General features: G+C 32.5%; 3 protein-coding genes across 4 annotated transcripts in view; 2 read left to right on the top strand and 1 right to left on the bottom strand.

Annotated features, from left to right (window-relative positions):
* The first annotated feature begins 1440 nt into the window (after nt 1-1440).
* LOC106766792 (lysine-rich arabinogalactan protein 18) lies at nt 1441-2792 on the top strand. Its single transcript, XM_014651552.1, has 2 exons — nt 1441-2122; nt 2551-2792. Exons 1-2 carry the CDS (start codon nt 1547-1549, stop codon nt 2632-2634), a joined length of 660 nt encoding a protein of 219 aa, XP_014507038.1. The 5' UTR covers nt 1441-1546; the 3' UTR covers nt 2635-2792.
* A 2081-nt stretch (nt 2793-4873) lies between these two features.
* On the top strand, nt 4874-7916 carry LOC106767232 (54S ribosomal protein L51, mitochondrial). The gene is made up of 4 exons (XM_014652077.2): nt 4874-5012; nt 6141-6315; nt 7151-7257; nt 7523-7916. Exons 2-4 carry the CDS (start codon nt 6236-6238, stop codon nt 7693-7695), a joined length of 360 nt encoding a protein of 119 aa, XP_014507563.1. The 5' UTR covers nt 4874-5012; nt 6141-6235; the 3' UTR covers nt 7696-7916.
* A 4293-nt stretch (nt 7917-12209) lies between these two features.
* The window catches only part of LOC106765662 (aspartyl protease family protein 1), a 7359-nt gene continuing 3370 nt past the window's right edge, over nt 12210-16198 (bottom strand). The window contains exons 5-13 of one of the 2 annotated variants that reach the window (XM_014650348.2): nt 15702-15784; nt 15528-15624; nt 15341-15413; nt 14978-15184; nt 14659-14783; nt 14279-14392; nt 14116-14210; nt 12575-12797; nt 12210-12483 (exon numbers count right to left, since the gene is read on the bottom strand). In XM_014650348.2, coding sequence (XP_014505834.2) covers nt 12626-12797; nt 14116-14210; nt 14279-14392; nt 14659-14783; nt 14978-15184; nt 15341-15413; nt 15528-15624; nt 15702-15784 — 966 coding nt within the window. In that variant the 3' untranslated portion in view covers nt 12210-12483; nt 12575-12625. The remainder of the gene's footprint in view (nt 12484-12574; nt 12798-14115; nt 14211-14278; nt 14393-14658; nt 14784-14977; nt 15185-15340; nt 15414-15527; nt 15625-15701; nt 15785-16198) is intronic. The other variant, XM_014650350.2, reaches the window with a different exon arrangement.

The following is a 16198-nucleotide window of genomic DNA, read 5'->3' as shown; positions in this document are numbered from 1 at the left end:
GTGAAAATTGTTTTAAAAAATAAAATACGTTGTTAAAAATTTGAGAAATTGGTACGTTTTGTAAAAGTTCAAAATTCGGATGGTGGATGTAAATGATAAAGTTTATAAAATAATATTAATAGTTAAATAATAAAGGGTGTAATTGGAAAAATAAAATAGTAAGAAACATATTGATGGAAATTTAAAATTTAAATTTGGTGATAAGTAAGATGAAAGAAGAGGTGTATGAGGAATGATTAGGTGATAGAAATGGACTGGGCCCACACGTGAAAAGCCCAGCTGTATGAGTGTGAAGATGGTCCCGCAAAGCACCAAATTGAAACAGCAAAGAAAGAATTGAGAGAAGATTGTGGTAATTACAAAAGAAGTAAAAAAGAAAGCCACATTAGCTGAAGGGTCACACCCGCTATGTCCCTATGTCTGTCACATGCGCCTAATCTCCACGTGGGGCCCTTCCAGACTGGATCATGCGCTATGCCATTCTGCTTTCAATCTAAATAATCTTTCAACAAAACATAATCCGCTATAACTAAACTCTCCTTTCTTCTTTTATTAACTAATATTAAACTCAATATATTTATATTTAATACTTATAATCAACACTATGAGATAACATTAATTCTAATAATTAATTACAATTGATATCGTAATTAAATTTACATTTTATTATATACGTGCTTCATATCACAATTCTCAATTGTGATTCTCTAATAAACAGTGGTAAATGTACGCAAAATTTATTACCTTTTTTTAAAATTCCTATATATGTAATTTCCTCTTCTGATTTTAGCCATATTCTAGTACATGAAATTAGTTAATTCGTAAGTTTATTTGTGATAGGTCCTTAGCATGTAAATATATGATTCAATAATAAACCCGTGAGTCCTAAGCTCATCGATCTATATTGCAAGACAGCTTAGTCAGCCTAATTAAAGATTTATTATGAGATGGATCTTCAAATTAATCATGCATAAAAAAAAAATTATACTAATAATAGGTTGGCAAGTGAATTAGAACATTTTAAGGAAGGCTTAGCTTGATTTATTCTCACTCCTTAATATTTCTTTCAAAGCTTTAAAATTAATCATTTTATCATTTTAAGTAATTAATGGAAAGTCTATAGTTTTCCTTAACAGCCACACGTCTTTCTTCAGTTAAAATATATATTTTCTTAAAGACCGTTTTAGGCTGGCAGTGATGTTGGATTGGAAAAAACATAAATAAAAGAAAAGATTTGAAACGCGGTGTAGAGTGGTACGTCAGACACGTTGATCTAACGGCTAATGGTGGTCCATGATACGAAAACCATCGGTTCCGATGAATAGGCACGTATCCGTTCTGTTCCAACAAAGCCATCGTCATCATCATCAACGTCAAAAAAAACACCAACCTCAATCGATTACGAAAACTAGGTAGGGCCTATATAAACCTTTCGCCACAACTCTCATCATACTCCACACTCTCTCTCTATCTCTCTGTATCTCTCCCTCTCTATCTCTTAAGACACACACACACGCACTCACTCTTCACACTGCGATTCACGCCAATGGATCGCAACAGTGTCTTCTCTCTCGCGTTCATCTGCATTGTAATCGCCGGCGTCGGAGGTCAGTCTCCGGCGTCAGCGCCGTCGAGCACACCGGCAACTCCCGCCGCTTCCACTCCTGCTGCAGCCCCTTCCACAACAAAATCACCTGCTCCCGTTGCTTCCCCCAAATCCTCTCCTCCCGCGGCATCACCTAAGGCAGCTTCCCCCGCATCGACGCCGGCGGCATCTCCTCCAACCGCTACAACTCCTGCTCCGGCGACCAAGCCTCCGGCAGCGTCTCCTCCGGCTGCAACTCCAGTGAGCTCCCCACCGGCTCCGGTTCCAGTGAGCTCTCCCCCAGCTCCGGTTCCGGTGAGCTCTCCCCCTGCACCTGTGCCGACAGTTGCTCCCGTTGTGGCGCCCACCACCCCTGTGAGTCCGGCTCCGGCTCCGGGAAAGCACAAGAAGACTAAGAAGCACAGTGCTCCGGCACCCTCACCGTCGTTGCTTGGTCCCCCTGCTCCACCCACAGGTGCTCCCGGTCCCAGCGAAGATGCTTCTGCCCCTGGACCTGCAACTTCTGCCAACGATGAGGTATGTTTTATCACTTCCGTGTTCTTTCAACACTGATTTTGTACAATGTGCATCAGATCTGTGATTTACTATCGTTATAAGTCGAATATTGACCGGTTAAAACACCAAAACAATGGATATAAAAGAAAGATAAACCTTATCTCTTGAATCAAAGCTCTGTTGTTATGTTCTTACAGACACTAATTCTATAAGATTTTTGAACTTAACTCTTGTTAGGGTTTGACAGTTTTACTACCTTAAAACTAAAAGTGAACTCAGATGTAAGGCTTGTATGGTGGGCACGCGCCACCATTAACCTGTGTATTTTATTAGGGTAACCTGTTATACATTTACTTTGCAACAGTTGAGTAAATCTATGATTTACAAATTGTGAATATTTTAACATTATTAACAGTGGGATCTGACATATTTTTACTTTATATTTTCAGAGCGGAGCAGAGAGCATCATGTGCTTGAAGAAGATTCTAGGAGGCTTAGCTTTGGGTTGGGCTACCCTTGTTTTGGTCTTCTAGACAGACTTTGTTGCTGTTATTATATTCTTGTATTGTATCATTTATTTCCTTTTTCTTTTTAATTTTTCCTTTTCTTTCCCACCCTGTTTTGGGTACACATTACATTTATTTACATTGTTACTTGGGACTCTATTATTCGATTGATGTCGTTGTCATTATTGCTGCTTGCTCTTTTCTTTCCTTCGATAGCTTTTCTGTTAGTAGTGGTGAATCGCCGGATTCTTTACCTGTCTTTCAATTTTCTTTTAGAGCTAATCTTAAGCCATTCTTAAAACTTTTCATATAAATTAAAACTATTACTTTTATTTTTAATTGTTCTTCTTTGAAATTTGAACCATACGTTTGGGTTACCACTTTTACCATTAATACCATTAAAGGAATAAGGTAGAAAAGAAAACAAGGAAATATATAAATAATTGTATCCCTTTTTTATTTTGAATTCATATTTCACTTTTTCTTTGCTTTTACTCAACCAAACGCGTGTCAATGGTCCATTGCTTACTGAATTCGTCATTGTCATTGACTGGTTGGCTGAAATGGTAGAACCATATCATAACTATTGCACTGGCGCCACCCGTACCTCATCACCAATCCAACTGGGATGATTGCCACACAAACGATTATCACTTTTAACTTTTATTTTGTTAATTTTGTATATGGTTCTAAATCATTTATTTCTAATTATTGATAACGTTGTTTCGATTTTGGTTTATTATTAACGCTTATTAAGTAATGCTCCTTTTATTATGCAAACTGAACACCCTGCATTGTATCTTTCATTTTTAGTTCTTAATCAAATTTTCATATGCTTCCTCTTTAATACTTTCTTTTTTCTATTTTGGTAATTAATAAAGTTTTAATGTTTCATTCCATTCTTATCATTTATTAACATAACACCCCAAATTTCAAAGTATGTGCGTTAAAACTAAAACACTTTAAAATTCTTATAATGCGAAAAACAATATTTATATAAACTTGTGTGGAATATTGGCTAATTATTTTTAATTGTCACCACACTTAGTTTTATTTTACCACATATTTTAAAAATTGAATATTTACATTTGATGGCAAACATATCATAGCCTACATATTTAGCCACTTTCACCCATCATCCATTCCACAAACTATTTCTATGACAACTTTTCAAATTCACTTCTTCAATTTTTTTTAATAACAATCAATTCACTCTCACGTCTCCTCAAATATATTTATTTCCTCTCTCTCTCTCAAATCTATCATTTAAAGTGAACAAAGACTAGGATATCTCTCGCTACAAATTTTCTCTCATTCTCTCTTTTTCTCTTTATCATGTAACTTACATTTCCTTCATCATATCTTTCATTTATGTATTTTAAACCATCCATCTACGTGCTATTTTACATAATCCACCAAGTTGTCCAAGTCATTATAACTTTTATTTAATAAAGAGATAAATATTATATATATATATATATATATATATATATATATTTAAATCAACCCTATTATTGTTTTTTCATTATTAATATTTTTATTTTACTTAGTTATAATATTTCTTAAAAATTACTTGAGTTTTTTTAAAACTATATACAGACAAAATATGAAATATATATTTTCATGTAAATTTAATCACACAATTAAAAGTACGATTTTCTAACTTTTTTTTAAAAAAATAAAAGATAATATAGTTAGTTAAAAATAAGAATGTTACGCTGACCCTTACCATGAATTAATTGCATTACCTTTTTTATATTTAAATTCTCCTCTTATTCTTTTATTATTAATAACTCTTTTATTATCAAGAATTAGGTTTTAAATCACTAAATTTAATGAATTCAATAAATATATATCCCAATTATAATTGTTACTACTAGCCTACCAATGTGATCGTAGAAAGACAATTAATAAAATCATATCAATAATAAAAAGAGTATTAAAGTGAATTCAACATATGTTTTCATCAAACAATACACACAATGCAATAATTATTTCTCCTATTTTAACCACTAAAAAATGGATCATGATACTTTTACATTTAAAATACTTTTAGACTCACTTAACATTCATTATTTTATCTTTTAATTTTTTTTATGAATACAATTTTTTTAAAGAGTAATTTACCTCTGAAAATAGGATGTCAAGTGATTCTTTGAGTATAAAAAATCATTTCCCTTAAAAATATCATATCTGACACTTAACCAATGGATCTTGATCCAACGGTGTAACCTCAGGGAGTAACTTAGTGGAACAAATATTTGACAACACCAGATCTAAATCCGGGTGAACGAGATTAAACCTTTTGAGTCTCTCTAGGGTTTTAGTTTGCCATTCTTATTCCAGTGGAGTTACTTACCATACGACGGAAGGTACAGGCGAGAGGTTGGATCCGACACACTCCGGTAATTCCCGTTTCCTGTTTTTTTGACTCGGACTTTCATCTTATCAACTTAATCTATGATTTGAATTTGGATTTGTGGTTGTGTTTGTTTGAAAACCTTGGAAGGTGTGTGCCCCTGGTTTCGAATGATGATTTTGGAATTAAATCTGGGAATTTCATTGTGTAACAAAGTTATCGAACTCTCATTAAAAGAATTACCAGTATACAAAGTTCATTTTCATGTTCTGTTCTCTGTTCCTATCTTCAATATCTACACTCTAAACTCTGTGTTCGCTATCCGTATATGACTTCGGGAAGAGGATTTTTTAGAACCATGTACTGGAATCTTTTCAACCTATTTAAGCTTAAACCATGTTTCAGATTTTCTTGAAATTTTGAAATGAAATATTGGATTTTCATACTAGAAGTTGCAAATTCTTGCATGGCTGGGTTGGTTGACTCATTGGTATTTTCTTTTTGAAGTTATGATGGACTGGAGGAAATGTTCTGTTTGTATTCTTACTCTTGTGGATGAAGAAACCTATTGTTTTTTTAGTTGAAATTTGAAGAGTGATCAGCAAACCAGTGAAGTTCTTTCCACAAGATGGCATTCTCAATTTTCAAATTTATACAGTTGTTCTCTGCCAATTTGATGTGAAAACTTGCCCCTTTATTTCGTACTGAGTTCCACACAATTTTTCCTTAATTATTTCATATTTTCAAAGAAATAAAATCATATGTTATACTGCATACATAAATCAAGTTTGACTATTTTAGATTCTTTTACCACATTATCATGGTTTTGAGCACTTTGATAAAGTAGTTGAATTTCATGAATGATGCAACTCTTAATTTTATTCTCCCAGTTTACGTATGCAACTCTTAAGTTTGACTATTTAATGTTTATGTTTGTTCTGCATTCTTATTAATCATAGGTCTGCATGAGGTTTTGTTTAATCTATATTTTTATCTGTTTTTATTTCTTTCGATTTATAATTATTTAGGCGAGCTAGCCCGCCAATTTGCAAAACACTAGGGGTTAATATATTTAACCCATTTCCAAAAGAAGTTGGGCCAACCCATCTTGTCCCCCTTTTTGTCACTTCGTTGGTCAAAGTGAGCTAATATGCTTTGCCAATGTTAATTGCAGCTAATTTGCCTTCATTTCCTTGAGACGCTCACATTTGCAGAAGATTGTCATTCCTCTTACTTTCATTTTGGCAATTTGCGAAATTGAACTTGCATATGGCTTTGCGAGGGGTTTGGCAACTTAACAAGCTGGTTGTCAGCTATTGCAACTGGGGTGGAAGTAGCAGAGGTATAAGGTACATATACATTCTTACTGTGTTTTCATCTAATGAATTTATGTCTATATTCATATTCATGTTATTGGGAGCAATAAGTTTTTATTTGTTGGGCATCTGGGTTTATAGGTTTTCTAAGTTATCACAAAGCTCTTTATTTGTTTATAACATGGCAAATTTGCAAAAATATGAGGCCATATTGGGAGTTTTGAAACGATGTAGTGGAATAGTTCATAAATCTTTTATCGTCTTGACTTTTATACACAATATGCACTTTAATGAGTGGATAAATGAATAAATATTCCTTCCAGGACTGAACAATTGAGATTGCGGACAGTCTTACATAATAGCTAGCTTATCTTCTAATAACTGGTTTTTAATTAGATTATTGTTCGTTGGAATACATATTGTGTTGCCCTTGTTTGATCACATTTCTCCTTTGACTGCAGGCTTAATCTTTGTTCTTCGATTTTGGTTACTAGTAAAATTCAAGTCTGGAAACTTAGATGCCTACTTAATAACTGAACTTTATGTTGAACTTCAATTTCACCTCAGACTGGGAAAATTTATGAATTACAAACTACATTTTGTTCTTGTGTTTATTGGTGCTTTTACAGATATCTAAGAGTTTTTGTTTTTTGTGCCTTATTGGCTTCGACTTCATGCCAATAATAGCCCTTTTAACAACCAAGTTATTGAAAATTTTCAATCAACTGTGCTTCTTGATAACCTCAATTCTTCATTTGATGGCCTTGCACTATTCCTGGTATTGAAGGCCAGGAACCAAAGTGTTAAAGATAATATTTTCTCCTGCTTTGAACAATGTATTCTCAATTTAGTTTTAAATATTTGATAGGGCATTTATGGAGTCTCATTTACCAGCATTTAAGGAGAAGAATCCTCAATTAGAGGTGGTTACTGAGCTAATTCGTGGTCAGCATCCACATCTGAAGGCATTTTACAGTAAGATTCCTGTGCTATTTTGTAGCTTTGTTACTAGTTTTTCTTAGTTGTAATGGATGATTCTCTTATGCAATGTCGAATACTGAATGCTGGGTTGTAAAAGGAAAGGAGAAATTTTAGCTCTATTATTACAACGGATGAGTGGACAAACTTCGCAGGATTAATGCATTTGAGAGAAAGATAGATAGCATCTATAGTTAAAAGAAGATTCAAACCTGCCTTAATACATTTTTGTTGTGATTGACGATTAACTTATGAAATGCAGAGAACAAGAATCAGCGAGTGATATGTGTGAAGAATATGGATCCAGAAGACATACATATGCACGCAACTAGGCTAAGGAATGCGTTGGGAAGGAAGGTGGTGAAATTGAGGACAAGACACGTAACTAAACACCCTAGTGTGCAAGGTACTTGGACAACTGCTCTGGAATATTGAGATAGAAAACTGGCTGTGTGAGAAAGTTCCTCTACTTAAGGTGATTTAATCAATTTGTGATCAAATGGGTATAAGTTCTCACATCCGGCACAATTTTTTCTTAAGATCCTTTTCTGTATCAAGACATTTTTCTTTTCTTTTTCTGGTTTGTATTGTTTGCTTCCCAACCATGAAGCTAATGAGAACTTATAAATAAATAAACGAATCTTTTCGTTTCGAAATTTACCACCTTAATTCTTACCTTTTTAAGTTGGTTTTGAAATGTTCATAATTTGGGTCTTGAATAATCTTGATTGGCATCTCTTAAGATTCTGAATCTTAAGATTCTTTTTTTGGAAATGATCGTGAAGGCTATGCTTATGACCCTTTTGGCAAGACTATAGTAGATCTAGTAATAAGGATCGGTGAAAGGAACTTAAATATTTGGTATTTGCCCCAGTAGCATTGCACAAAAATATTGGAACCACGAAGAAGTCTATTATTATGATCAAGATGATTTCATGTAAAGCTAGCCACAATACAATGATTTTACCTGAACAAGTGTGAAGGATATAAAAACAGTGTATATCTTGCACTGTTGTGTTTCTCACGTAAATATATAGGATAGAAAAGGAGGCAAGACACTTGCCTAAAACCCTATACATAAAGTTGGGTACATATAAAACAAAATAACATTGTATTTCAACATACCTCATTAAGTTGGAAGATATAAAACATACGTATCAAACTTGAAGCATACAAACTCAGTCCTCTTAGAGATTTAGTCAGAGAATGTATACGAGCTGATCATTATTAGAGTTAATAAACTCAATAATAAGACCTTTGGACAATAACTCCTCTGTAACAAAATTACTACGAACCACTTCTCTTCATCACACAATACAACTTTATCTACTGATTTTCACAAAATCAACTCTTAGTAGAGTTGTTTAATCCACACAAGTTTACATGTAACTAGAGTAATGAATTTATACTCACCTTCTGCATTAGATAGAATAGATCACTTTGTTTCATACTTTTCCAAAATATAAGATTCCTTCTAAGGTATATATAATATCTTATGGTGGATCTCTTGTTAATGGGATAACCATCTCAATCTGAATCATAATACATAAATGTAAGTATTTCCCATGTTATCATACAATAATCTTCTATTCAGATTCCCTTTTACATATATGAGAATGTGAAATCACTACATTCTAATGATCAATGTGATGGTTCTACATAAATTAACTCGACTCCCATTAGATAAGAAGGATCAAGTTTGGTTATGGTAAGATAAATTGATTTTTCTACCAACCTTCTACATTTTTCTAGGTTTGAGAAAAGTTAATCTTGATCTTTCATTAACTTAAGATTTGAGTCCATGGGCTATCAATTGGTTGCAATTTGTTAGACTTGTCTTCTCCAAAATATCAATAACATTTTTTTTTATGAAATGATCACAACTTCTTTTGATTGTGCTAGTTCAATACAAGCATATATTTTCGATTATGAAAACCTTTTGGTCTGGAAGTGGCTAATAATTTCTTTTATAATCGAACAATTTTAGGGATATCATTCCATGTAATGGAACATAAGATAAACACATTTCATAGAAGAAGCATGATGATATAGTATTAGATATCTGTCTTGCTTTGTTTCAGCCCAAAAATGTGATAATACAATTAAATTTACTAAATCAAGCTCGAAGTAGTTCAATAATGATGTAATTTACAAACTAAATCATACTTATCCAAAGTAATAGACCTAGAAGGTTGATTAATGTAAATTTTCTCTAAATTACTATGAAGAAAGACATTCTTAATGTCAAGCGGGTGAAGAGACCAATGACTAATGAAAACCATAACAAGAAAAAGAGGAGCAATGATAATCTTAGTCATAGGAGAAAAAATATCATAATAGTTGAGATCATAAATCTAAATGTATCTCTTATTTACTAAATGAGCTTTGAGACAATCTATTTTACTAATAGGATCAACTTTATGAGCATAAACCCATTTGCAACCCATATTAGGAAGAAGAGGGACAAGTAGGGATGGCAAAAAGGTATGTGCCCGTGGATAAAATCTGTGACGAATAGTTGATATCCGTGGATATTTATTATCTGCAAAAAATAAAAATAAAAATTTAATTTATATTTTATTAATTTAAATTTAATTAAAATTAACATTAATTTATATTTTACAAGGTTAAATTTAATTAAAATTGAATTTTAATTTATATTTAATTTAATTTATATTATATTTTATATTTTTTTGTAATTCTATTTAAATTTTATTTTAATAATTTATAAAAATATATATTTTTTAAATATTTACGGGTATCCGTGGGTTTTAAAATATTTGCAGATATTTTTTGAGCAAATATCCTTGCGGGTATAACAGGTAGATTTTTTTTTTTTTTTGTAGAGTCAGGTTGCGGATAGACACTATCCGTACTCGATCCGACCCGTTGTCATCCCTAGAAGCAAATTCTCAAGTATCACTTTTTTAAAGTGCATACATTTCATCAATCCTAATATTTTCCAATTCTGAATGACCAAATGTCTTATAAACATTATTAGAAATAATAATAGGGGATAAGGAGAAAACAAAAAAGAAATATGAATGAGATAAATATTAATAATTTCAAAAATTATAAATAAGATATGAATTACGAGTAAATCTACAGTTTCTAAATACATTAGGCTAAGTATAATTCTAGTCAAAGAGACAATAAGGATGATGATCCATATATTATGAGAATCTAAAGGTGAAGGATTTGAGACACGGGTATCTTCTAACAAGGATGAAGGAATGATTTGTGCTTAACATGGAAATGTGAGAAGAGTTGGTAAAACAATGTTACTTGTATTTTGAGCTTGAATGGGGGAGGAAGAAGAAATAATCATTAAATCACATAATGAGACAATAAAGACATGTTAAACAAATGAAGATGTGTCACTCAAAACAAGAAAAAAGGTTATCTCAAAGTAATATCAACAAATATATAATACCTTCTAGTTAAGAAGGAATAACATTTATACTCTTCCGAAATACAAAAATATCTTAAGAAAATATATTACATTGTTTCTCTTTTATGTAAATATATAAAATACAATAGGAGGCAAGACACTTGCCAAAAATCTTAACCCTAAAGTTGAATACATATAAAAGAGAATATTAGTAAAATAACATTACATTTCAACAATCTCCTTATTAATTGGTCAATCTTTCCTAAGGAAGGAATTGTTAGCTTCCTAGAACATTTCAGTTAGCGCATATGATTTTCTTAAGTAGTTTCTATCTTCAATAAACTAAATTTTGAAGGAATGTATCACCTGAAATGTTTTACTCGAAGCGTTAAATTTCTTCAACTTAAAGAAAAAAATGTCTCATATAGGAAATTGTTTCTTAGAATAAAAGCATGAATAGGAAAATCATGTAAAGCAAAACAAATTTGTTGAGTAAAGTTTATTTATTTAAAATATAATCAAGTAAAAGTGAAAATTAAGGTGAGTGTTTTAAGGTTTTTTGAAATTTTTGCTATTACGATAAGACTGTTTGTGTTTCTTAAAAATGATATTACACTATGAAGATTACAAAAACTATTACTATAATAATAAAAAAAATATTTAAGAAACTCTCGAAAAAAAATCCACGTTAAATATATAGTTACTTCACAAAACGACAAGGTGAAATTTAAATGTTGAAAAGATAAACTCAATTATAAATCAACATTGATGGTAAAAAAAAATAAAGAATTAAAGAAATTTTAGGAAATAGCATGAAGGCAAGGAATAATTTTTTATTTCCTTTACGGTGTGATGCACAATTGGATCATCCAATAACAAAATTGAGTGAAAATAAAGGGATTGTTTTAAGAAATACTCCCATTTTTTTTTCTATTCATGCTATGAATTTTTTCTCACCGAACAGACATAAAATGTGGTCAAATTTTACACGGATGAGATCCTCTTGGACTAAGCGAAGGCGGGAGAATACTAAAACTGAATATAACTAAAATAGATTATAAAAGAAAGTCATTTTTTTGCTGAGCTTTTTCAAAATTTCGTACTGTCCCTATGCTGAACTTTCAAATGTAAATTCAACCTAAAGACACTAATGCAAGTAATTCTTAATTGAGTGTTTTACTCAATTAATTGTGATTTAAATAATTGATTATTACACTCATTTAAAAGAATATATTGTATTACTTACAGGGCTTATTTAAAAACAGTTTTTATGGTTGATTTTTCAAAGCTTTTCTTTTTATGCATACCATTTTCAAGATATATGTAGAGTCTCAAACAGGTAGCTTTTCTTTTTGCGCATACTTTTTATGCATAGCATGCGTACAAGATCATGAAAAGCGTTTATTTCCAAATAACAGATTCTGTTGTATCTTCCAAATATCCACTTTTGGTTATTTGAATTTAAGTAGGGATTCACCCTCAATTTTTAATTCATTAGGCACATTCGAATTTATTATCATGGATTCGTAAAAGTGGTTTGTAAATTTTAATCTGAAGTCTAATTTCTTTGACAGTATTCCCAGTCGAGAATAGCAGAAACTAAAAATAAGAACATAACTCAGTCAAAAGCAACAGCTTAAACGAAATGTAGAAATTGCTATTACACAGTATATGAAAGTGTATTTCAAACTTATGACGCCACCCTTTGATTCACCTGTATATTACAATATTCACAAACAAAATTGCTTTTACAGATGATGACATATCTAGAGAAATTTCTATGTACCTCTCTATCAGGGGGTTCAATGATCACTGGATATCGTGGTGACAACCTGATTTATTTGAAAAAAGAAACCTTCATCAGTTGAGTGAATATGGTTAGCATAAATTGCTATCTTGATAATAGTTGACTATGCCACTGACCTAATGACACTATCAAGTAAGATATTAAAAAGCAATAGCATGAGCTTTAGCTCATAATGGCTGGAGTTCTTGCTCAGTAACAGCCGCATCCACTGGCTGGTATGAGTGCAAGTTTTGCTGTCTTTTTCTCCAAATTAAGAACGTTCCTGATATTAACAGTCCTACAAGTAATGCAAACAGAAAAGCTAAACCCAGGACCCAGAAGTATTGCTGCCACCAATTCCTGCATCATTACAGGCAAGCGTTTATAAATATCTGAAGCGGTATTATATATATTGAGAAGGCGAATTCAATAACGAGAAATTTTAGATAGGCACTGCCAAGCAGGGCCGTTCAGTTCAATATTATAAAAATAAAAATTATCTACAAATGCAAGGTTGTGTGGATCATACTACAAAATTTACACACAATGCCATTGCACCCGCCAATTAAATGCCAATTAAATGGAATGTTAACCAAAGAATTTCTGCTCAACAAGTGTGTGCCGGAGACACGTCTGCCCTTTATGTGGTAAAAAAAAAGAGCAATATCACCAAGACCAGTAAGGCCCACTACAGCAAATTCTATAGCAACGGAGAGAATTGCTAAAGTTAGCTTTCCAACGGAAGAGGATATTCTATTCTATAAATGGTATCCCAAAACTACCCAAGGCAGAAGAGAAGACATCATTCTCAGAAAGGTCAAAGAACAAGCATTTTTAAATAAAGCCTAGCCTAATCATAAATTAATAAAAAACTGAGACTGAGATGTTGGGACTTTCTACAGAATAACGTGTTATCTAATTCCAGGGGCACGGAGATAATCCACTTCAAAGCTTCTTTATCTCATTAATTTGCTCAATATACTAAAAAATTATAATGTTATAAAAAACATAAGACTAAAGCCAGATTAATGTTCGAAATCTCAACTGTGCATTGAAAAATGCAACAATATGCAGACACGGGGACCGTAAACCCCAAACAGGCCAAAAAAACACAATTTACAAATACATAAAGTAGTTATAACCCATATACAAACATATGGGGCAAATCCAGAAAGTGTGAGGCGAGGAGCTCATCTTTAAATGAAGAGAAAAATAAATTATCCGATGTGTTAAATTTAAAATGTGTACAGAGTTCCTTAATATTTTATATTTGTAAGTACTGTTTAGACTCTTTTGAAGTGTTGCTTCATAGCTGTCCACCCTTATATCCGAAACCTTTTCTCCTGGCTATCTCTTTTATCAAACTTGTAGTATTTTCGTAAAAGTATCTTTGAAACCTACTGTACTAATTAGAACAAAAAGATTAAAGGGCTGTACCATGCCCATGATTAGAGGTTATTTAAAATCCAAAACGATTTTTTCCACAGCTTCAAATTGAGAAAGCAATTTGTTCAATCTAGAATCAATGCTACGGGTAGGAAATATATCAGACATGCACAATAAAAGGCAAGGATTACACTGAATTAATGCACGAAAAACCAAACACAACAAATACAAGCGGTATGGAACGGATAACATTCCCAATTTAGGGCTTTTTCCCTTTGAAGAAAAACCTTACTTTGATGGATGCGCAACACTCCAATCAATCAACTCATAATTTCCAAAAGTGTCAGGAAGTTGAATGCGATGTTCGGCAAGCCGGGAAATTATATTCTGTATAGAAAATCACCATCAAATGAGAAGTCTTCATAAAAATGCAGGGAGCAAAAATGTCAACTTACCGTTGCAGTAGTGTTAGAAATATAATGAGCATCCGGTTTTGGGGTTATGGCCCATATACTGAGGGAATCATTTCCAAAAGACGTAAAATTCAATAAGTGGACCTGTAAACATCCCTCAAAGTTAAAAAAAAAAAAACACGTTAGCAGAGTATCTTGACTGAAAATTTATAGTTCGCTTGGGAACTTCGGAAAGTTATCACCACAAATTTTGAGAGCCTTAAGCTTGGGACCTCTACCAAAATCCACACCTACCTAAACTAGCCGTACCATGTACACGTATATTTTCAATCAAACACATTTTAACTTTATCAAAATTGTTAATTGAACTTGAATATATTAAGCGCAACAATATTCATGCCATGTAGTAATAATTTTCTAACCTGGGAAATGTTAACATTTAACTCACGAGCAAAGAGTCCAGCCAATTCTGTAATGTGAGGCTTCATATCCACATAACTGATGTTAAAGGAAATTAACATTGTTATTTTTGCAATTTTGAGTTCACCTGTAAATTTGGGTTTATTAAAGTACATTCGTCATGAATGAGTCCACACATCAAAAGAAATTGCACTAATTACTGAGACATTAAAAGCACGATGAAAAATGTTAAGAAATACATAAAGCCTGATTTAGCCCATATTAGTAGATGATATCTCTATATACTTTTAAACGCATTTGAAGACTAGCAGCTCATAATACCTGGAGGAGCTTCATTATGCAACGAAGATGGAGCAACTGAAGGCTCTAATGCTTCGGTTGGAGGGCTTGCTTCTGAATTTGGAGGTAATGGTGATGGGGCAACGGATTCCTGTAATCTTTCCCATAAGTCGGTACAGTTTGTTTTCCAGAAACCAATCTTTTCCTGCTCACGATCATACATTACAAGAGTGTTTCGAACGACAATACCTATGTGAACAAAAATGACGAGAATTATCACTAAGATTGCTGAAACCTATATACCACAGAAGCTAGCCATATAATACAAAATTAGAGAGGGAAAAAGATTTCACATGAAGTATAAAAGCGTGAAATAGATAAAGTTTCAAAAACCAAATAGGTTACCTCCTAACAGAGTAGTAGGGTCTTTTCCATTTTGGAAAATCCCTAGACAATATGCTCCTCGCACTTTTGAATGCTTCATAAAGAATGGCCCCATGAAAAGTAGGGATTATGGAATCATTAACATTTGATAACAATTGCACCAGCCTGTAAACACAGCTAAAGCTACTAATAGTCTTGTATGACTAACCCGGAACATGTAGTTTTCAGGTGTCAATGAATATTTATCACCATTTCCAAATACCATATCAACCACTGGAAAACTTTTAGAGAGTTCGGAGGCATCACTGCAATACAAGCAAACCAAGCTGTAATGTAAACTGCAATTAAAGAGTAATGTGAACTCTTATCGTAACAGACATACATTCCAGCACCCGAAAAACATATATCATTATAATTTGGATCTGGACCATTGATTTGCTTGAGAAATTGAAGTTCCTTTAATATCTGTAAGTCAAATAAGTATAATCAGAGTCATCAAGTCTATAAAATACAATTTTGCTGCCAAACTTTGCCTTGAAAAAAAACACTTACAACCACATACAAAGAAACCGTCAAATGAAATCAGCAAATTGGAGATTCTTCAAATTATTTATAAATCAGCAAATGCCCATGAGTATGAAATGCATACTATGATATTCAAAAGAAGAAAATTATTGATGATTCTTAAAACCTTTAAAACTTATTCAGAAAAGGTTAAACAGTATGAGTATTGGCATCCCATTTGCTAGAAAGAAGTCAAGGGTTAGTATTCAAAATTCTGACACTAAAATCTGTACCAAATACTTGAGAAACCATCCAAACTCAATGAGATCTCTATACAGCTATACATGCAATGGTTTTCATAAAAAAAGGGAAGAG

This window comes from Vigna radiata, chromosome 7, assembly GCF_000741045.1.
Source record: "Vigna radiata var. radiata cultivar VC1973A chromosome 7, Vradiata_ver6, whole genome shotgun sequence".
Taxonomy (NCBI): Eukaryota; Viridiplantae; Streptophyta; class Magnoliopsida; order Fabales; family Fabaceae; genus Vigna; species Vigna radiata.
This window is presented reverse-complemented; position numbering and strand designations above follow the sequence as displayed.

Bases quoted from the DNA above. Each gene is read 5' to 3' on its own strand.
- LOC106767232 (XM_014652077.2), top strand. From the start codon at position 6,236: ATGGCTTTGCGAGGGGTTTGGCAACTTAACAAGCTGGTTGTCAGCTAT. The intron at 6,316-7,150 runs GTACATATACAT...AATATTTGATAG, and splicing joins GGAAGTAGCAGAGGTATAAG to GGCATTTATGGAGTCTCATT. The intron at 7,258-7,522 runs GTAAGATTCCTG...TATGAAATGCAG, and splicing joins ACATCTGAAGGCATTTTACA to AGAACAAGAATCAGCGAGTG.
- LOC106766792 (XM_014651552.1), top strand. From the start codon at position 1,547: ATGGATCGCAACAGTGTCTTCTCTCTCGCGTTCATCTGCATTGTAATC. The intron at 2,123-2,550 runs GTATGTTTTATC...TTATATTTTCAG, and splicing joins CAACTTCTGCCAACGATGAG to AGCGGAGCAGAGAGCATCAT.